The following is a 21,901-nucleotide window of genomic DNA, read 5'->3' on the forward strand; positions in this document are numbered from 1 at the left end:
ATTGAAAATAAAATGAAGTCAATTAAAATGATTAATTTATAATTATATTGATGTATATTTATTTCTACTCTGATTAATTTGACTACATGCATTAAAGTGAGAAGTGGAAAAAAAAGGTAATCAAATACACCATATTGCCAAAAGTTTTTGGACACCCCTCCAAATCACTGAATTCAGGTGTTGTTTTTCAGGGGTTGGCCCCTTAGTTCCAGTGAAAGGAACTCTTAATGCTTCAGCATACCAAGACATTTTGGACAATTTCATGCTCCCAACTTTGTGGGAACAGTTTGGGGATGAACCCCTTCCTGTTCCAACATGACTGTACACCAGTGTACAAAGCAAGGTCCATAAAGACACGGATGAGTGAGTTTGGTGTGGAGGAACTTCACAGAGTCCTGACCTCAACCTGATAGAACACCTTTGGAATGAATTAGAGCGGAGACTGTGAGTCAAGCCAAAACTGGGATGTCTGCCTTTAAATGCACATGAATGTAATATGGCGTTGGCCCCCAGTTGGTTCACTCAAATCAAAATGACCACTGGTTTTGCTTATGAAGCAGCCAACCACTGGAGCAATACACTGTTGAAAAGAATGCATGTCTTACTGAAGCAGTTTGCTTTAAATCACCACCAGCTCTTTTTGTTGTGCTTTGTTGTACCTTTACATCAAATGAGAGCCCCCAAGCTCAGCTCTGATTTTAGTAAACATAAATGAATTCAAATCAATCCCTGGCTATGAACCACATTATGACTATTTTTATTAAACAGTATGTAATGCACAATAAAAGACAACAGGAAAAACATCAAATACACAAAATACACAACCCACAAACATACATATGATACATGTGTTATGTCACAAATTCACAATATTCCACTGACACACTGTCACTTCACTCCAGAATGTAGTTGTCATATGGGAGCAGCACATGATGAGTCACACAATCTGTCCAAGAAAGGGAGCAAAATGATTTGTTAACGTACTAACAAGAACATGCTTTCATAAAAAGTGTAAGAGTTTCAGATGTAAAAGAATCTCAGAATATAATCCTACAACTTTACGGTCAGACAGATAGGAGACATCTTACCTAAAACCCACTGTTCTGACAGGCACTTGGTCTCTTCAGGCTTTTTGCCTTTGTATTCCCCGATGCAGATGCCAGCCTGGCGAATGCTCCTGCATACGGTGCCCCCGCACAGCTGGACGAGCTCTGTGAGACTGTGGCAGGGCGGCTGAGACAGCGAGGACACGAACATGAGTGGCTGCTCACGAAACAGATCCTGCTGATGCTCTCCGGCCGAAAGATGCTGCTGCAACCGGCAGATCTGAGAGAAACAACAGATTCTATTAGCAATAGAATCTAAATAATAACCATGTCAAGTGAGTGACAATCTCTATATAAAAAAACCTCATCAAAACCTTATTCTTCAGAATGAATGGATAATGTGTTCTAAACAGACACAAGTATAGATACTAAATGAAGGCACTATTCATTTTTTTTGTCTAATGTTTATGGTTTGGTCTAGTAACCTGACCTACACTGATCAGCCATAACATTATGAGCACTGACAGGTGAAGTGAATAACTCTGATTATCTCCTCATCATGGCACCTGTTAGTGGGAAAAAAAATGGACAAGCGTAAAGGATTTGAGCGAGTTTGACCAGGGTCAAATTGTGATGGCTAGACGACTGGATCAGAGCATCTCCAAAACTGCAGCTCTTGTGGGGTGTTCCCGGTCTGTAGTGGTCAGTGTCTATCAAAAGTGGAGGAAGGAACAGTGGTGAACCGGTGACAGGGTCATGGCCGGCCGAGGCTCATTGATGCACATGGGGAGTGAAGGTTGGCCCGTGTGATCCGATCCAACAGACGAGCTACTGTTGCAAAAATTGCTGAAGAAGTTAATGCTGGTTCTGATAGAAAGGTGTCAGAATACACAGTGCATCACAGTTTGTTGCGTATGGGACCATTCAGGGTGCCTATGCTGACCCCTGTGCTCCGCCAAAAGCGCCAACAATGGGAACATGAGCATCAGATACCCCAGCAGACCTTTAGGGATCTAGTAGAGTCCATGCCTCAATGGATCAGGGCTGTTTTGTAAGCAAAAGGGGGACCAACACAATATTAGACAGGTGGTCATAATTTTGTGCCTGATCGGTGTATAATAGCGCCTCACTCCGCTCAAAAATAGAAACACATTTCTATTATATTTCTATATAAGTTTGTCCAGCATCCACTCTTCAGGGAAGGGTTTCCACTAGATTTTAGACTATGGGGATTGTTACCCATTCAGGCTAATGAGCATTAGGGAGGTCAGGTGGCAATGCCCGATGAGAAGGCCACACATTCCAGTTCATCCCAAAGGTGATCAGTAGGGTTGAGGTCAGTGCTCTGTGATGGATGCTCGAATTCTTCCACACTAACCATGACAAACCATTTCTTTATGGACCTCGCTTTGCAAACAACAGCATTGTCATGCTGTAAAAAGATTTTGGGCTTAGTTCTGGTGAAGGAAAATCTTAATGGAAAAAGAATAAAACAATTGTGCGCCATCTATCTGGCAACCACACGAAGAAGACACATGTTTGAGTGACGGTCAGGTTTCTATATGCTTTTGGCCACATACTATAATGTAGTTAGCCGGCTTGCTTATTCTCATTAAACAGAAAGATTGCCACAATCTTCCACATTATGAACTTGAGTGATGTAGCAGAGTTTATTAAAATCTAATTACAGATACACCCCTTTTAAAGAGTCTTGCTGGATTTCTGCCATATCAGTAAAAATTCTGTCTGTGAATGTAGGTAGCTCTTGGCCATACCTAATAATGAAATGTACCAGACTCTGTAGTAAATAATAAAAGTCTGGCTTACTAGGCTACCTAACTCCAAACATATAAATATTCTCACCATGTTTCCTGCCAGTAAAGTACTAAAAACCTATGAAAGGAAAGAGATCCCATTTACACATGTTTGAATAAATTTGATCACAGCTTTAAATCAAAGTCCACAGAGTACAACTGGCACACTAATGAAGAACAAGCAGGCACACACAGATTGTCATAATATTTGTTCAGGTGTGCCAACAGTCACAGATGATAAGAGCGTAGCACAAGTTTGTCGCTACTTCTGCATTCGGGAAAATACTAACAGGATGGTAAAACTCACAGGGCTTCTAGTGTTGTTTTATCTGCAACGCATAACAAAAGCAGGCATTCGAAATGAAAATTCGCAAGGCTCAGTTAGACACGAGCACAAAGCTGCTCTTTCACCACAAAAGACAACAATTTACTAACTTTAACTTGAAATGAAACAGACTTTGCATATCGCACGTTGCATTATGGGAACCGTATTGTGCGGTGTATGTGCAGGACAGAGGTCTTGTGACACGGGCAACCAAAGGCCCTCAGTTTGCAGCTGATGGGGGTAATACATCAAAGATCTTGCACAATGGCATCTTCTGCGCCTCGATTGAGCTCCTTTGGCTCCAGTTTGAGGGCTGTGAATGGTAGCAGGCAGCTTGAGCTGGCATTCATGCCGCTGCTGAGGGCGTTCGGGATGTGCTCCATGACCATCATGGGTCATTGGCACTGCTGAAAGGCACAATCTGCTCCGCTTAGCAAATACACCAGCGCCATTTTAAACACTGTGGAATTTAGGCTGGCGGAGTGCTATTTTTAAAACAGGTTGCGCAGCAGTGTGAAAATGTATTGACTTTTACATTTGTCCATTGCTACACCAATCACAGTGCTACCTGTGACAGCCAACATTTCCCATTGAATATCCTGTTCTGTTTTATCACAGTGTTTAGTCTTTAATTAAGAAACATGATTTCAGAGGCAAAGGGCAACTTGAATGAGAGTTTCAGTGAAACTGTAGTCTCCAGTCAAACAACAGGAAAAAATATAGATTCCTGACCCCGACAATCATGAATTCCCTCATCCGGATTAAATGGACAGAAATTTGAATGTTGTAAACTCTTTAAGAAAAAGGGGGACATTGGGTCACTTCCTTCCTCGGCCCAGCTTCCTTTCGACATGAAACGGCTGAGGCAAACACAAGCCTCCCACGCACGCGCCGGAGGAAGATGATTCAGAGCAAGCACCTGAGCTGCAACATGTGCTCTTCTGTGACACCAACATACTCTTGGCATACTTCCACTTCCAGTCCAGCAAAACTTTTACATTCTAATCTTTCTGTTTCAGCACTCTCATTTGGTGCTGGGTGCTAGCACAAACCTTCATAGGTCCTCGAACTAGGAGTCAGTCAGCCTATCGTACGAAAAGTACACATGAACAAGCGTTCTGACGTTGATCAAATGGAAAAAAGTGTCTTTGTTGATCACAGAAATGTCCTCTCAGGTGTTTGTGGAAGTGACGATTAAAGCCACAGGAGTACCGAGCTGATGTCTGTTCTGGACAGACCCCCACGAGGTTAAGGACAAAACATCCTCTGAGCGGAACGATTTCCTCCCTGCGACACCTGCTTTCCGCATCCGTCACCCTGACTTCATAGGTGACGTGCTATCACTGAGAATAGAAAGGAACTAGCTATTGCTCTGTAACCTTTGACTTGCTATGTGCTTTTAAATGTAATGTCTTTAGTAAGACTGTCAGCTCCTTAAACACAACCTAACCTTTAGACACTGATTTCCAATTAATAACTACATTTTTTTACATATGATGGACTTGTATGGTGCATGAGCCACAATGTATACATATATAAATTTGTATGAAAATTTATTATTTACAATAATTGATGGCGTTTTCAGTTTTGGAAGGAGTCTCTAGTGTCAGCTGTCTAAGTAAAAGCTTTAAAGGAAAAAAGTGCTTACAATCCAACATGAAAAGTTGCATTTCTTGGTCTTGCTAACTGTAAGAAAGAGCAAAAAAAGAAAGTTTGTAAAGAAAGTTCTATTTATACCTGCTATAACGTTACTGACACGTTTTACAGATGGTCCACAATGTGAAACGCGAATATAAACAAATAGAAAGTACAACATGGTTCTTTAAGTGTACTTGGTGCCAAATCAGCGTGGTACAAGAGGACCACTGTTATAGGAAAATAATCAACTTCAAGTTGGTAACAGTGCCTCTGCTCTCCATCACTCTGTATCATGCTACCCCGTTGTTGATTATTTTCCTATGACAGCACACCCCGCTGTGCTATATTGCATAATACATGTAAAAACATCACAGTTAAACAGAACTAAAGTCGGAGGCATCTGTAAACATGATTTATGGTTTAACAGTAATTCTAACGGCATCTATGAGAACTTGGATGAATATTTTGAGCTGTGGCATTAATAGGGATCAGGAATTTTAAGATGACACAAACTTTTATAAATGTCTCCTGAACCAAAGCCAGATACTTGTGTCTACATTGCTTTTCAGCTCTTCTTTTTTAACGACTTCCAGATACGACAGACCAGACAGGAAATGGAAGCTAGTGCTTTTTTTTGAGATAAAAAAGAAAGAACGAAAGAAAGAAACATTGAGATGATGAAGAGTCAAATATTCCTTTTCCACCATATTTATTATGCATATTTATTACTGTAGTCTTAAGGAGGTAGGGGAGGGTGAGGGTTTAAGGTGGGGGGGAAAAAAAAAAAAAAAACCCCAGCTCATGCTTTAAAATTGTTGAAGCTGAATGGTTTGAGAAACACAGCTGCATCCTGAAGGGCTTTTTTAGAGTGGACGTCTCGAAGAAAAACACTAATCCCGCCATTGTCGTCCTGTCCTCTCCCGCCAGTCCGCACAGACTTTCTCTGGAGCAGAGGAGGCAGCTAAGGGGGACCATCCGACGGGAAGTGTTTAATTAGCGTCCCCTGCTCCTGTCTAAGAAGGAGGAGTCTTTGCCGTCGAGTTCGGCAGTCAGAGGAGGGCAGGAGCTCACGCAGCACACAGTGTGTGAGAGACAGCTGAAGATGTGGGAGCTGTTGAGTGAAGCTTCTACAATTGAACGCTGATATTTTGTCTCCACCTCCTGCCTTTCATTATAAATGAAGCTCACAAGAAGCACTGGGAGAATTCTGAACAGGGGCACTGGTGCAGCAACATTTAAGCTTCGGAGACTCTGACACGTGGGAACGTGCACTTTTTTCTAAAAAGGACTTTAGTTAAAAAATTTAAAAAAAAAAAAAAAAAAAAGTAGGAAGAAATACAAGATGCTGAATGCTGGGATCTTCATTTTCAGCTTCTGTTTCATCATTGGGGAAGGCTATGTAGCCGGCAAGAAGCCTTATCAGATTCAGAATGGGCCATGCAGCTACACGTTTCTTCTGCCCGAGCAGGAGACGTGTCCTCCGAGTAGCTACGGCGACCAGGTGCAGAAAGATGACCCGGCTGAATACGAGGAGTCGCTACAGAGGCTGGAGCAGTTGGAGACCATCATGGAGAACAACACTCAGTGGCTGCTCAAGGTACAGTTTCATCCATCTTCATCCATGAATAATATCCTCAGGTGTGTTCATTAGTTATTCGATGATAAGAAGGAAGACTAAGACAGGCAGCACTCTTCACCTGCTGCAGGACCAGTGTCAAAGGTCAGAAGATTTATAAAAAAAAAAAAAAACCACCACGAACTCTAACCCAAGACTGAACATCTCACCTTGGAAGAATCATGAAATTGATACTGCATGAAATTAATTGATGGCACAAAAATGACTATGAAACACAACTTATATATATATATAAAACAAAAAAATACAGACAAAGCTTTTCCATAGATTAGACTGATCTTCCTATATGACTAGAACAGGTGCATGTGGAAATTTTCCCAGGGAAATTCTTGCTGTGATGGTTCTTTTCTTTTTCTTTCTATATGTCCAGATAAAACATGGTCTAGAAGTATTGTAATGAAATCAAGAAACAAGCCTGGGTTTTGCCAAAAAACACAGACTCAGAGACTCGGGTATCAGACCCATTTCATTTTCTGTATGGAAAAGCCGTACGTCTATTCACATGATAGATGTGGGGGAGCTTTTCCTAAATGGATAATGTCAGTCATCTTACATACTTAGATTATACTGGACACAAAAAACAAAAGTCTCCTGGTTCGACAGAACAAAGTACAGTCCTTTCAGTCAAGTAGTGCATTGATTATTTGAACATATGAATGAAAAATAATCCAACTATTTTAAAATTGGGCTCATTGTGCAAGATATTTGAAGCCATACAGCCTTTAATTTTGCCGTTATTGAGGTTTGGGCTAAACATGTTCCATTCACGTGACCATACCAACAAGCTCATCAAGAAATCTCAAGAAATTAAAAATTGTCGGTTATGATTTCCAGTTTAACAAAATGAAAGAAAACCCCCCCCCCAAAAAAATCCTTTGAGTGACGGACCCCGTTTTGAGAACCACAGTCTTTATAGATTGACCAATAATAGTAACCTTTTTAGCGAAAAAGTCGCGTTTGCTTGAGTGTGAAAGGAAAAAGTGCATTTCAAAAAGCAACGTATCTTGAGATGTAAGAAACAAGAAAATACAAAAGGAGGAAAAAGTTCATTGTGTACAGTGCAAAGCTGCTTTTATAGTAATACACAGGATGTTCTGAAAATACATAGTGAGTCAGGTGCATAATATCAGGCAACAAAACTGACCCGGTGTTTGCACTTGCCAAGACGTACTCCTTGAATATCAGCGTTACATTCCGGCAAGAAGTTCAAGAAGGGTCAAAAAACAAAGTAAACAGATTCTATGGCATGGTTTCCCTTCTGACTGTAACAGTCTGACATTATATGGCATTGTCTGTGCACTCAGAGGAAAGGCTCTTCCTCTAAGTGGCACTTTTGAGGTCTACAAGCGAAGGTCAGAGGAAAGCATCGGACCCCGGCGTGTCATTAGGTCATGCTACAGAATCTCACATGTTTGGCATATTTGCTTCATTAGCAGGCAGGATGTGACTCTGTGTCATGACGCTAACATGACCTGCCAGTTTACAGTCACTGTTGTAAGTAAATAAGACCAAACAAACAAACAAAAAAAAAACTTTCCTAGTGGAAATCCTACAACTGATTGGCTGTCAGTGTAACGTCCTGCCCCGCAGTTCCGATGGCACACCAACACTCTACGCAAGATGGAAGTGCAGAGAGGAAGATAAACAAAATTAGCGCCGATTATCACATTTGCCATTCATCAGTGAGGAAAAGTTAAATATATCCCCACTGCACTAGTACAAGACTTCCGGAATGGCATTAAAGCAAATAAATTCCAGGAAAACTTTTTCCCATCACATTGCAAAAGCCACACTGTTTTCCTCCCCTGTCACGTTATATAGAAATGTTTTCATTGAGGATGCAACTCGTCACTCGTGCCTATCCTGTTTGTTTGAGTGCCGGTCTGTCTGCTATTCAGGAACTCCATGCAGGAAAGAGTGCAAGGATGCACTGGAGCGCTAGACACACACCGCTTCCAATGGGATGCAAACAAATTTTTTTTGTTTTTGATGACTCAGGAAACACTTACCTGAAGTGTTTTATTATTATTATTATTTTAAAATATCAAAACACTACCCTGTTGAGAGGCGATAAAATATCACTTATTCTCTAAACAAAAGATGCTATTTAAGAAAATGATTTAAAAATCACAAATTTCAGAAAATAACTTTATTTAACTGCTGAACCAGATACCTTTCCATCTTTTATCTAACATGACTTAGTAAGTAAATATGTTTCAAAAACAACAACATGCATGTGACACAAAAAAAAAACGTGGCTTTCCCCTCAGTGGTTACAGTGTTGGACTAATGATCAGAAAGGTGCGAATCCCAGCACCACCAAGCTGCCACTGCTGGGCCCCCGAGCAAGGCCCTTAACACGCAGTTGCTCAGATGTATAAATGAGAAAAATGTAAGTCGCCCTGGATAAGCCAAATGGCATAAATGTAAATGCAGATTAAGATCCTGAGAAGAAAGTGCTGTCTGTCCTCTTCCACATACATGAACTCATTACTGGCTAATGTCTCTGTGACTGTCAGGTTGAGAGAAACTAATGGCACCCATCCTACCCTGAGAGCACAGCTGTTTTAGTGCTCTCTTGGCTCCTGGCCATTGATAACTGTGGCATTGTCATTAGTCGAACTCATGCGGCTCCCTGTCAACAGGGCAAACACTTTATATTTTTATATGTACATAATACCTTTCATTGGCAGATGCTTAAAATATTTACAGGATACTCAAGAAACCCTGTGAGAGAACTTTGCAAAACTTTGTGGTTAAACACAGATAACGCAGCCAAGTTTCAAATACTTATGAAATATCAAAACATTTAATCCGAACTCCCATCTGGTATAGTCTTAGATCATTTGCTTTAAAAAGTGTTTAAACAAACCCAAAATGTGACAAAGCCTCGTTTGAGGTTGGGCAGGTTCAGGACTCTCAGCTAGTTTCCCTGATGTGTTGAAATTTTTTCCGTATTAAAACCAGAAATAAAAACGACAGCGCTCATCATAACACGCACTAGAAAGGAGGCTGAATTTCAGTACAGTTTCCTCAAGCTATCGAGCAACACTGAAGATTTATGGTTAACCACAACCTGTCTTCAGACGATTGTGTTAACAAGACCACCTGCGCGAGCAGTGACGGCTTACGGAGTTTACAGAAAAAGCTTTAACAAGCTAAAGAACGTTGGCTTGCACCAGCCAAAAAGCCTGCCAAGAGTGCATATTTCTCTAAGGCTTAGACTATTATGCATTCTTAAAGTCTAGATACATTTAGCCTTTTCGAGTCTTCTTGAAAGGGGTCATGACCTTGTTATGACAAGTTCCATTTAAAACTTTTCAATGAGCTCTAGGTCTGTAATACAGCTATAAAACATCTGACCAGACTGGACAGTGAGTTGTACTGCTCCGGTCATCCTGATTTTACTACATGCAACATGTTCAATGGAAAAATCTCTTGATCTGTAAACAAGTGTAAGCTCTCTCTCAATCAAAATTAGTGGATTGAGAATAAAATCAATAATTCAGGAGAGGTCATGTTACAGTGATCATAAGGAAGAGGTGTTTCTAGGCAAGACACAATGCCTAAAGGCACCTTACACATACAATCCAGCATACAGTAAATAACTGTATTTATTAATTATATGTGGTATAAACTGTTCTGTTTACTGTAAACATCCTGCTAAGCAACATAATGGATGGAATTTTATAGACATGTTGGCTCTAGTGCGAGGTTTTATTGCCATGTGTTCACTTGTTTGCGTTTAACAACGAAGAATTGAAACTAGTAGTAGGTCCTCTCCATCAAACATACAGCTGGCTTGTTAAGTTAACCACACATCCTGCATCTGCTGCCTTCCACAGCTGGAGAGTTACATCCAGGAGAACCTGAGGCAAGACATGGTCCAGCTTCAGCACGACACCGTGCACAACCACACGGCGGCCATGATCGAGATCGGCACCAACCTCCTGATTCACACTGCGGAGCAGACGCGGAAGCTCACCAGCGTCGAGGCACAGGTGAACCTTCGTTATAAACGTGGAAACCTAAATCTCAGTCAGTCACCATGCGAATTAGATTTACACTTTAAGAGTTCTCAACTATCAAGCGATGCCTCAGCTGGAGAATTCAGTAATGAGGCGAGTGTACACACCGCCTTTCAGTCCCTCTAGTCCCCATGTCCCCTTTCATTTATTAAAATGCAATTGTCCTATTTTTTTGTACCAACTTCTTTTTTCCTCTCATCAAATACGAGGACGTGTGCTTTGATGCCAAGTGATGTGTAAACACCCCTAACACGCAATTAAGGGCTTTCACATGCCCACATGCTCATCCATAACCAGTGAAGATCTAAAACCCATACCCTGGCAAGTAATATCAACTACAGCCCAATGGAGAGCAGCGCGAATTGGTTGTGACAGTTTATTCTAGGGGAAAAGTGCAATTGTCAAAATTCATTACGTTATTGTGGCTCGCATTTTGTCAAATGAGGACGCCTGCAGGTTTTATGTATTCACTTCATATCATCCACAAGAACACTCAAGACAGAATCTTTGAAAAAATACCGAGCAAAGTGCACTGGAGTGGAAAAAAAAAAAAAAAAGAAAGAGATGTGTAAAAATCTAAAGGCTTTAATTATGCAAACGTACAGACTCTTCAATTAATAACACAAGGGTGGGAAAGTGAAAGATGAATCTGAAATACCTTTTTTTTTTTTTTTTAATCTTTAGGTTATAAACCAAACAACGCGGCTGGAGCGTCAGCTTCTTGAGCATTCAATCTCAACAAATAAACTGGAAAAAGACATAATCCTGCAGACAAATGAAATAACTAAACTCAACGATAAAAACAGGTAAGAAGTTATTGGGTTTTTCTTTTCCCCCCTGAAATGTTTATTCAGAAGAATTGAACAGTATCTGATGATCAGGGCTGGGCAATATGATGATATAATATCAATGTCATATTGAATGATTTGAATGAAACATACTTTTCTCATATATTGCATGTGTCTTGCAATCATTTTCATAACATTTCTGCTTGGTTTCCTAATACTTTGACTCTGACTAAATAAACCTGATTATTAAAAGCTGACTTTTTAAAAATTATATTTAAAAAACCCCTTCAAATTCATGATTTAGAAAAGTATATGTTTAAGAAACGTTTTGTACAGTTTAAAATCAGTTTTTACAAATTTTCTAACTTTTTTGTTTGTTCTGAATCTTTAAAAAAGGTTAACTAAATCTTTAGTTAAAGGTTAACTATTAAAAATTTTAAGAAATACGGTGATTTCTCTGTGTATGTATATTTTTTTATACATTATATTTTTTTGCCATATCATCCACCTCTAATGATAATCAGCTTGGTATATGTCAAGTTTTCAATGAAAGTTTCCCCACATTTAGGGTAAAAAGAGAAAACAGAGACTGTAACAAACATGTTCATCATTAATATTACTGGCACCATGGCATAATTTGGAAATATTTTTGTTGGAAGATGTGGAAGAAGGATATGAAATGGCAAAGCTTATCATCAACATAAGTTAATATGCTCCACTTAGAAGCTAGGTCATGAACAAAGAGGTTCAAATCCTTACACTAGTGCCGATTTTTTATTTTTTTTTAGCTTTCTGGAAAAGAGGGTGGAGGACATGGAGGGCCAAAGGCAGGCAGAACTGAAGAGTCTGCAGGAGGAGAAGGAGCAGCTGAAGAAGCTGGTGGAGAAGCAAACGGGCATCATTGAGGAACTGAAGCAGCATCTGCAGCGTGCCTCTGAGGAGAACACGGCTCTGCAGCAACAGCAGCATGAGCTGGCGGAGACGGTCAACAACCTCATCCAAACAATCAACATCCCCACCCGTGAGTGAGAACCACAGCATCGCAGCCAAACATCACACAGGGGAATGTGGGAGGAAAAACAAGTGGCCAGAATAATATTATGCAATCACATGAGCAACTGTTCGGGAAGCGGGTGGTGCAAACTGTTCTGCCGGGTAATCTGGGTCATAAAATAAGAGGATAATTGAGATCACTTTAGATTTTGACGAAGATCAGCCGAGAAGGCTATAGAGGCCCATTAAAGTACTTGATAAATCACATGCATTTAATGACCCGACATGCTTCAATCTCACTGTGTTCGTTTCTCTTCCATCAGATAAATCAGCGATGATGCAGGATACGCCTTCACAGTACAAAGACTGTGCTGCCATCTTCAAGTCCGGGAACAAAGAAAGTGGAGTCTACACGCTAACAATCCCAGGCACAAAAGAACTAATAAAGGTATGAAGGAGCTCTGTAGATGGAAGAAAAGGGGACACAGAGAGAGAGAGAGAGAGAGAGAGAGAGAGAGAAAGAGAGAAAGAGAGAAAGAGAGAAAGAAAGAAAGAAAGAAAGAAAGAAAGAAAGAAAGAAAGAAAGAAAGAAAGAAAGAAAGAAAGAAAGAAAGAAAGAAAGAAAGAAAGAAAGAAAGAAAGAAAGATGGGGAAACTAAAAGGAAAGAGATCAAGAAAATATAAAGAGATCGAGACAGAAAGACAGGAAATGTGAGAAAAGAAAAAGAAAGCATTAGTGTGCGCGCACATGAGAGAGAGTAAGAAACGGAAAGAAAGATCTAAAAAGAGACAGAGACTGAGTGGGTGTGAGAGAGTCAGAGAGAAAATAAAGACTGGAGAGAGAGAGAGAGAGAGAGAGAGAGAGAGAGAAAGAGAAAGAAAAAAAAAACTATTTTACTGTTTGATATTGGAATAACAGCAACAACAAGAGGAACTACCAGTGACTATCTGGGAAATACTGCATCTAGAGAAAGAAAGGTAGTTAGTTTACACATGCCTGTGCAGACTGAGCGTTCTCCTAAGATACCTTTCATGGGAAGTCATTTACTTTTGGCAAATTAACAGCAGCTTAACAGCCACTGTACTGAAGCAAAGTGAAATGAAGTAATGTGAAGAGAAGTTCGTTAAATTTGACAGAAACCATAACATGCACAAGCTACATGTTTCTAGACAACACTGTTTCTCTTTCCAGGCCTACTGTGACATGGAAACCGAAGCAGGTGGATGGACAATAGTGCAGAAGCGATTCAGTGGCCTTGTTGACTTTGATCAGACGTGGAAAGAATACAAAATGGTGAGCTTTGGAAGAGACGGACCGTTTTCAGCACAAAAGAAAGAAACCGAAATGGCAATAGTGGTCACAGTGACTGAATGATGAAGTCAGTGCTTGAAAGGAACGAATTAGATTACTGAAGGGTAAAATGTTTTTTATGCTTTTCCTAATTGAAAAGGGGTTCGGAGACACTTCAGGTGAACACTGGCTGGGTAATGAATACATCTCAAAGCTGACTAACGATCAGCAATACGTGCTGAGGATAGAGCTCACCGACTGGGACGGGAACACGGCTTTCTCTCAGTATGAGGAATTCTCCCTGAGCAGCGAAGAGCAGAAGTACAGGTGAGAAACACACAGTTGGTGTACGCTAGGCTTGTGTTGTGTATTATGAGATCATCATTCCTGCCACGATATCCAGGGTCACTTATTCTGATTACAATGACCTGCCATATTAAATTAAACATTACGGAACCAAAAACAACAAAACACACACACACACACACTTGAGGACTACATGTAAGTCTGAATACATATATGAATATTTGGAGCATTAAACAGTTCTCTACTATACATGTGTATAAATGAGATAAACAAATCCCAGTTACAATGATCTGTGACGTGAACATGAAATATGCCCATGTTATTTTGGTGTCATGACTAATTACACAAACAAGAGTAAATAAATACGTGGTTGTACTTTAGTATTCATACTGCCACAAAATCTCACGAACGGTGCCATACACTTGTCATCGTTCCAAAGCAAATATTTTGCCATCTGGAAATGGTTATTGGCCTACGAGATACAGAAACAGGACGACAACAGCCCAGAGCTGTCTCTGAACTCTTATCACGTTCCCTCGAAAGCAAAGCCAACTACTCTTAACCCTTGCTGGTTGACCCCACAACAATAATAAGCCTCAAGGCAAACACTGGGCCAGTTTTCATACGTTAACAATGCTGGAAAGCTGGACAAACTGGACAACAGCGTGGGTTTCCTGTTGTCCATTTCACATACCGAAAACAGACGGAAGTAGGGAGAGGCAGAGAGCGAGAGAGAATGAGAGAGAAATAGACAGAGAAAGAGTGTGTGAGGGAAGAGTGAGGAAAGAGTGTGTGTGTGTATATGTGTGTATATGTATGTATGTATGTATGTACAGCTTTCCAGCATTGTTAACGTATGAAAACTGGCCCAGTGTTTGCCTTGAGGCTTATTATTGTTGTGATATATATATATATATACATATATACATACATATACACACACACACACTCTTTCCTTCTCACACAAACACATTCTATCCCTTTCTTTCTCCTTCTTTCCCTATATAGATAGATAGATAGATAGATAGATAGATAGATAGATAGATAGATAGATAGATAGATAGATAGATAGAGGCTGAGAGAGATAGAGGACAACAGTGTGTTGATCTGTTCCAGTGTAGAAGCTGGTTTGATGCATTAACTCTGGTACATAGATCAAGGTAGATTAAGGGGTTTACGTTGTTTAAAAATAAATGAGGTGTATGTATGCTCCACGGCTAAATAGACACCGAGTGAAGTGAACGCCAGACCTGCATGTTCACTCCGTTCCCCTCACTTCTCCATACAGTAATCACAGGCTTCCTTCTGATGTTGTGTATTTCTGCATTTCCAATTACACAGGATACACCTTAAAGGCTACAGTGGAACTGCGGGTAAAATCAGCAGCCTTGCCCAGCCGGGAAATGATTTTAGCACAAAGGATGCAGACAATGACAAGTGTGTTTGCAAGTGTTCACAGCTAACCACAGGAGGTAAGCAGGTTGTTTTGAAGTCAATCGATTTTTCAATACGAATATTCACACACGCATTGGCTCATTGCCACGAGCTCCCCTCTTCTACATGTTCCCCTCTTCTTGCATTTTTCGTGTCTGGGATCATGACCCTCCAAGTGAAATTAGCTGGGAGCTAATCACTGTTCAGCTCATTTGGGAATTGAGCCCTTGTGAAAGTTGACATTAATAGTCTGGGAACTGCAGACTTGCAAAGCTTTCTATCTTGTGGGTGTTTACAACTGCTAACTCAGCTCTCCTGTTGCTATAACACTACATCCTTTGCTCAAATTCTGTTCCTCACAAACAAGCATGCTTATTAATTACTGAAATCTGTACAGATAAACGTACATACTAACTGAATCAACAGTGCAGGAACGAGTATGGAAGACGTGCCAAGTCATTTACGTCTAATAAAATCTTTTTCTAACAAAGAAAAATATCATCGTTGATAAGTTTTCAGTGAAGAGATGTTTACTATTTGTGGAAGGAGTCTCCAGTGTCAGCATTTGTAACCATCAGTGAGTGGATACTTACAGGACTTAAAGAATACCTTTGATAGATACTGACCACTGCAGACCGGGAACACCCCACAAGAGCTGCAGTTTTGGAGATGCTCTGATCCAGTCGTCTAGCCATCAGAATCTGCCCCATGTTAAACTCACTCAAATCCTTACACTTGCCCATTTTTCCTGCAAAATCAGCCCTGAGTGACAGGGAAGAGAGGATATGCCATCCCTATCTATCAATCAATCACAGTAATATTAGCCAATCATGAGCATCTATGAGCTCATGTACAAGGAAGAGAGTGACGGTGTGGATGTTACTTATTAAAAAAAGTTTTCATTGCCTGGCTTCTTGCATTTTAGAGAAAGCATATTAACCTTCATCCTCCCCAGTGGGTAGCTGTTGGATGATGGAAAGATCTGAAAAGACCAAGCCCATGAGTGCTTATGTATGACAGGCTCTAATTTGTGTTTTATAATCTAAGAAAGTCATTCGGTTTATTTTCACAGGCTGGTGGTTCGACGCCTGCGGCCCTTCCAATCTCAACGGTGTATACTATCAGCATGGGCAGCACACCAGTCGCTTCAATGGTATCAAATGGTACTACTGGAAAGGCTCTGGATATTCACTAAAAGCAACAACTATGATGATAAGACCGGTGGATTTCTGAGGAGCAAATGGGGCAGTAGATGGGCAACAAAACTGATATGGGACCTTACTTTACGAGGGGGGGAAATTCTTGACCCTTATTGACATGTTGAGCAAGAGAAGCCGGCAAAGAAGAAAGCACTTGAAAGAAACTTACAGATTTAAAACATAGTATTAAATCAGTAAGAACATGTAATAAACATGTAAAAATTAAATCTATGTATGAGGACGCAGCACAAGGAAGGCCTTACATTGGAGATGCACCTATGGACTGAACGGTTAATAGGTATTCCTTATGCAAACAATCTAATGTGGTAAAATGTAATATTTGTTTAGAGAGTTTATATTTCTGAATTTCTTGTTAATATGCAACAGTTACTTTGATATGGTTTGATTATAGAAAATGCAAAAACTATGGTACAAAGGTAAAGGGAGAGTGACTGATGTAGAAGAGTGCTTACACTAACAAAGCAAATGGAAAAGATTGTCCTTTTGTTTACAGCTGTTTACTGATTTGCATATTTTGTAATTTTAGTACTTTTTTTTTGTTGCAATTTTTAATATATTCCTGAAAATTTTCTCCCAGACATTTTAAAAAGAAACTACGATATTTTGCACAAGGTTTGCCTCGTAGTAAGTTTACAAAACTTTAACAGCCATGTGAGAAGAGAGATGGTTTTCTCACTAGGCAAACAAACAAACAAACAAAAAAAAACTGTTGGTGTTTGGCCCCCTAAAAATAAGTTTTAGGATAAGAGGTGTACGTGATAAATTCGTTCACTTCTAAGAAAAGACTGCACATGACTGTTTATAATAAATGATCCAGTTTTAACACAGCTTTCCCAAAATACTGATAATGTATAATTGCAGATCGGTTTAGGAATTCGGATGCTCTTGATCCTTTTCTATTCGAAAGCAACTCACCATACTAGCAAAACCAAATCTACAGCTAAGGTGCCAAAAGGACTGCATTTTTATCACCAATAGACTGTAACTACACTTCTTCACTGCTGAGGCGAGACTTTCTATTTATTTATTGTTTTTAAATGACCTGTAATTCTTTACTGTTTTAGATGAAATTTGTTTGTTGTTCCTTTTTTTCCAGCAAAGATTTTTTTTTTATTGAAGGCATCATACCATTAAAATTATCATAAAAAAAAAAAAAAAAAAAAAATCGGAAGTAACATCGCTTAACAAGTTTGACTTACTAAAAGCTGACGGATATGTTTTTTGGATTTATATTTATTTGTTTGTATTACACATACCTGTGCTTTAAAAGATGTACATTTTTTGAAATGTAATTAAAATTGAAGTAATGGTCAAAATTTTCATTTTGGTGGGTTTAATGATAATTCTGTGCTGTGCAGTCGGACAGTAACTGGACAGTGGATTGTTGTTTTAACTCTCAGCATATACACTATATTGCCAAAAGTTTTGGGACACCCCTCCAAATCATTGAATTCAGGTGTTGTTTTTCAGGGCTTGGACTTGGCCCCTTCGTTCCAGTGAAAGGAACTCTTAATGCTTCAGCATACCAAGACATTTTGGACAATTTCATGCTCCCAACTTTGTGGGAACAGTTTGGGGATGAACCCCTTCCTGTTCCAACATGACTGTACACCAGTGTACAAAGCAAGCTCCATAAAGACATTGATGAGTGAGTTTGGTGTGGAGGAACTTCACAGAGTCCTGACCTCAACCTGATAGAACAGCTTTGGGATGAATTAGAGCGGAGATTCTGAGCCAGGCCTTCTCATACAACATCAGTGCCTGACCTCACAAATGCGCTTCTGGAAGAATGGTCAAAAATTCCCATAAACACACTCCTAAAGCCTTCTCAAAAGTGTTGAAGCTGTTATAGCTGCAAAGGGCGGGTTAACTCCATATTACATTCATGTGCATGTAAAGACAGATGTCCCAGTTTTGACCTGGCTAAGGGACCAAGCCCAACCCCTGAAAAACAACACCTGAATTCAATGGTTTGGAGGGGTGTCCTAAAACCTTTGGCTATATAGAGTATATGTGAAATGGGGGCATCCTTATTGGTGGAGAATATCTGCTGTAAATTCAACATGTATATTAAACAAATCAATAGACAAACTGCAGTAAGGTAGTATGTAAACATAGTGCTGGAGACTGTGGCTGTTGTTGTAACTCTGTTGTGTAAAAACTGGTAATAATTCGGCGGTCTGGTGGAAAAGTATTCAGAAATATATATATATATATATATAAAAAGAAAAAACTAACATCCCATCCTTGATAAAATGCTAAAACTAATTGTCTTCAGACAGGTGACACCATGCACAATGCTCTCTCAGATTAAAGTTAATGAATGTAGGAGCTGCAGGATGACCTGAAAGCAGCAGGAACAGTATGTTTTTTATAGTATATAAACAGTATATTTTATATTTCTTTGGTTTCTCTGGCTTCTGAAAACAAGTCTTCTCTGAGTCGGACTAGTGATGTGCAACCCACAGGTCTTTAACACAGCACTCTTAACAGAATTCACTACACTACAAGAACAGTATAAAGGAGAGTTATTTATTTATTTTAACCATTGTTCAATTGTACCAGCGCAATGGAACGATGAAAGGTGAATGAAAAAGGATCTAATCCAAATATGACCTCACTAAGGAACATGTTGGCATGCGCATGCTGAGCTGCCTGTAAAACCGACTCACTTTATCAGTGCCAACAGCAGGTCAAGACTGAATGCATGACACACTTTGTGAATTTGGTGAACACTTTGTGAACTGACAACGAGGTGTCAAACGTACAGTATCCAGACAAATCAATGTATTAAATTCTATACTCCGATACATTTTACCAAGTTCATTTGAATTTATTATCGTCTTTTTTTTCCCTTTGAAAGCCACTGTGCTGGAAAATGGAGACTATAGTCTGTGCCACTATCCGAGACATTTTTTTATTTTTATTTTTTTGGCATCACATCATGCTTTAAGACAGACAAGCCATTGACATTTTGCCAGAGCACACAGAAACTAATGAAAGTGGAATCCAGTACACGGATGTGTGTATCTTTCATACAAAAGCCTGTTTCAAGACAAGCAAAAACAAACAGGAACCCTACTGCACCTAGTTTCTAAGCCTTTACTTTCCTCCAAGCAGGATGTCTACATTTCAGCCAAGTCATCTTTTTTGACATCAGAGTTTATTCACATCGCTTCATACGGCGACCTCTTGATGTTTATTTTTGAAAAAGGTTTCCCATCGGGGAAGGACGCAGTAAATGTACTTAATAACGCTGCACCATTTCTTTGAAGAATAAAAAAAAAAGTCATAATGGTCAGACTTGTTTGAGTGGACTTTAAATCTTTAAGACTCTGATAAGCAGAAAAGCATCTCAGAACGCTAACTCCTGTGAACAAGCATTCGAGGAGACCATGGCTTGCACACTGGATCTCACAGCACTGAACAGTAAAATTGGAAGAATGTCACCTGATATCTTTCTAATATTCAACTGTAAGGTGTTTTCCTCCCTTTTTAATATAAAACATGAAGCTCTTGCCTTGTCTCTGCATGACTTTACACACTGTGATCCTACTACATGAATGCCTGATTGGATAATTACACGAATGAGCAGGTGTACTGGAGTTCCTCATAACACTTGTAACCAGTAAGTGTATAAGTGGTAAATACTTAACACTGTAAGCTGTGCTGATAGCAGCAACAGACTAATGCGCGTGAATAATGAATATGCAAATGAATGAAATCAGTCTGTGATTAAATAATATGTAATTAAATATACGTATGAATATATTTTGATTTAACTTACCGGTGCAGCAGGAAAGTGATCAGATAGTTCATACGGCTCTTCTGGAACCCACTGACGGTGCTCCAGACACCACAGGATCTATGGAAAAAGAAGGAAAAAACACTTTTTTAAAGTTTGACCTTGATTTTAAAACCGGTCAAAGGCTGGTACATTTAATTTCCTTAAATTTTGTCCAAAAGGTAACAAAAAACTTAACATATGTGGAAATTTTTAATACTTCTATCCATCCATTCCCAATTTACTATTAGATACCACATCCTATCTAATAACCTGTTTGAAGAGTACCTCCTGAAATTTAGTTTAAACAACATTAAAACTAAAATCATGTGTTTTATGCGTTTTAATCAAGCTGCCAAGAAGACTTTGCTGACTCAAATTACCACTCTTTACACCTGTGGTGAGCATAAAAGCATAAAAGCACAAAACTCCAAACCTTGTGACAAATGAAATACAAAAGCAGAAGATTACACTGGGGTAATTGCCATGGGGCTGAACTGAATCTGACAGTCCTCATACATAAAGCTAAGAATGAAAAGATGCTTGATGTTCCACATAGAGGAGCTCAAGCTTTGTTAAACACTATAGGAAAAAGCTCGGTTATTCTCTTCAGGCGAGACTTTACTAAATATTCAAATATTCATTGGTGGGAAAACTTCTGCTCAAGGAAAAATATTTGATAAAACTATACAGCACTCCCATAAACTTGGTATGTATAAACATAGTATAGAATCTCTATAGTACTCTACAGTACATGCATCAGGCATAACATTATGAGCACTGACAGGTGAAGTGAATAACACTGATTATCTCCTCATCATGGCACCTGTTAGTGGGTGGGATATATTAGGCAGCAAGTGAACATTTTGTCCTCATAGTTGATGTGTTAGAAGCAGGAAAAAAATGGACAAGCGTAAGGATTTGAGAGAGTTTGACGAAGGGGCAAATTGTGATGGCTAGACCACCGGATCAGAGCATCTCCAAAACTGCAGCTCTTGTGGGGTGTTCCCGGCCTGCAGTGGTCAGTATCTATCAAAAGTGGTCCAAGGAAAGAACAGTGGTGAACCGGTGACAGGGTCATGGGCGGCCAAGGCTCACTGGAGCGAAGGCTGGCCCGTGTGAGCCGATCCAACAGACGAGCTACTGTTGCTCAAATTGCTGAAGAAGTTCTGGTTCAGATAGAAACACAGCAGCAAAAGATAGACCAACACAATATTAGGCAGGTGATCATAATATTATGCCTGATCGGTGTATATAACAGCTCTCATGGTATAAAGTATAAAGTACAGACATGCAGCACACACCCATTCAAAGGAGAGAATCCAGCATCCTCGTGCGATGCCCAGTAGGATATTGAGGGTGCGTCGCGGACTCCCTGACACCACGTGCGTCGTGCTTTCACACACAGTGTCAACCACAGTGAAGCCACCCAGAGAGTTGACCACCTGTATGACCGTCTGCTGTTTTCTAACAAGACACTCGGTGTTAGTGTGGTAAAGGAATACAACTAGACAAAAAGAAGCTGGAGTATCTTCCTATAACAGCATGTCCTAAAGCATTTCATTTCACACCAACGACTGTGATGTTTATTTCATCAA

General features: G+C 39.8%; 2 protein-coding genes across 4 annotated transcripts in view; one reads left to right on the forward strand and one right to left on the reverse strand.

Annotated features, from left to right (window-relative positions):
- Positions 1 to 772: 772 nt before the first annotated feature.
- Positions 773 to 21,901, reverse strand: part of mcph1 (microcephalin 1) — a 32,908-nt gene continuing 11,779 nt past the window's right edge. Inside the window, exons 12-16 of one of the 3 annotated variants that reach the window (XM_058381381.1) lie at positions 21,608 to 21,770; positions 20,307 to 20,384; positions 4,834 to 4,871; positions 1,089 to 1,326; positions 773 to 946 (exon numbers count right to left, since the gene is read on the reverse strand). In XM_058381381.1, the coding sequence (XP_058237364.1) occupies positions 1,089 to 1,326; positions 4,834 to 4,871; positions 20,307 to 20,384; positions 21,608 to 21,770 (517 nt within the window). In that variant the 3' untranslated portion in view covers positions 773 to 946. The remainder of the gene's footprint in view (positions 947 to 1,088; positions 1,327 to 4,833; positions 4,872 to 20,306; positions 20,385 to 21,607; positions 21,771 to 21,901) is intronic. The other 2 variants (XM_058381376.1, XM_058381371.1) reach the window with 2 other exon arrangements.
- Positions 5,749 to 17,684, forward strand: angpt2a (angiopoietin 2a). The gene is made up of 9 exons (XM_058381387.1): positions 5,749 to 6,420; positions 10,305 to 10,460; positions 11,172 to 11,293; positions 12,064 to 12,296; positions 12,592 to 12,716; positions 13,461 to 13,562; positions 13,720 to 13,886; positions 15,207 to 15,337; positions 16,372 to 17,684. The coding sequence occupies exons 1-9, from the start codon at positions 6,166 to 6,168 to the stop codon at positions 16,530 to 16,532; spliced, it is 1,452 nt and encodes a 483-aa protein (XP_058237370.1). The 5' UTR covers positions 5,749 to 6,165; the 3' UTR covers positions 16,533 to 17,684.

This window comes from Hemibagrus wyckioides, linkage group LG03 (genome assembly GCF_019097595.1).
Source record: "Hemibagrus wyckioides isolate EC202008001 linkage group LG03, SWU_Hwy_1.0, whole genome shotgun sequence".
Classification (NCBI taxonomy): Eukaryota; Metazoa; Chordata; class Actinopteri; order Siluriformes; family Bagridae; genus Hemibagrus; species Hemibagrus wyckioides.

Excerpts from the sequence above, each read along its gene's own strand:
- angpt2a (XM_058381387.1), top strand. The coding sequence starts at position 6,166 with ATGCTGAATGCTGGGATCTTCATTTTCAGCTTCTGTTTCATCATTGGG. Across the intron at positions 11,294-12,063 it reads AAACTCAACGATAAAAACAG|CTTTCTGGAAAAGAGGGTGG; the intron begins GTAAGAAGTTAT and ends ATTTTTTTTTAG. Across the intron at positions 12,297-12,591 it reads AACAATCAACATCCCCACCC|ATAAATCAGCGATGATGCAG; the intron begins GTGAGTGAGAAC and ends CTCTTCCATCAG.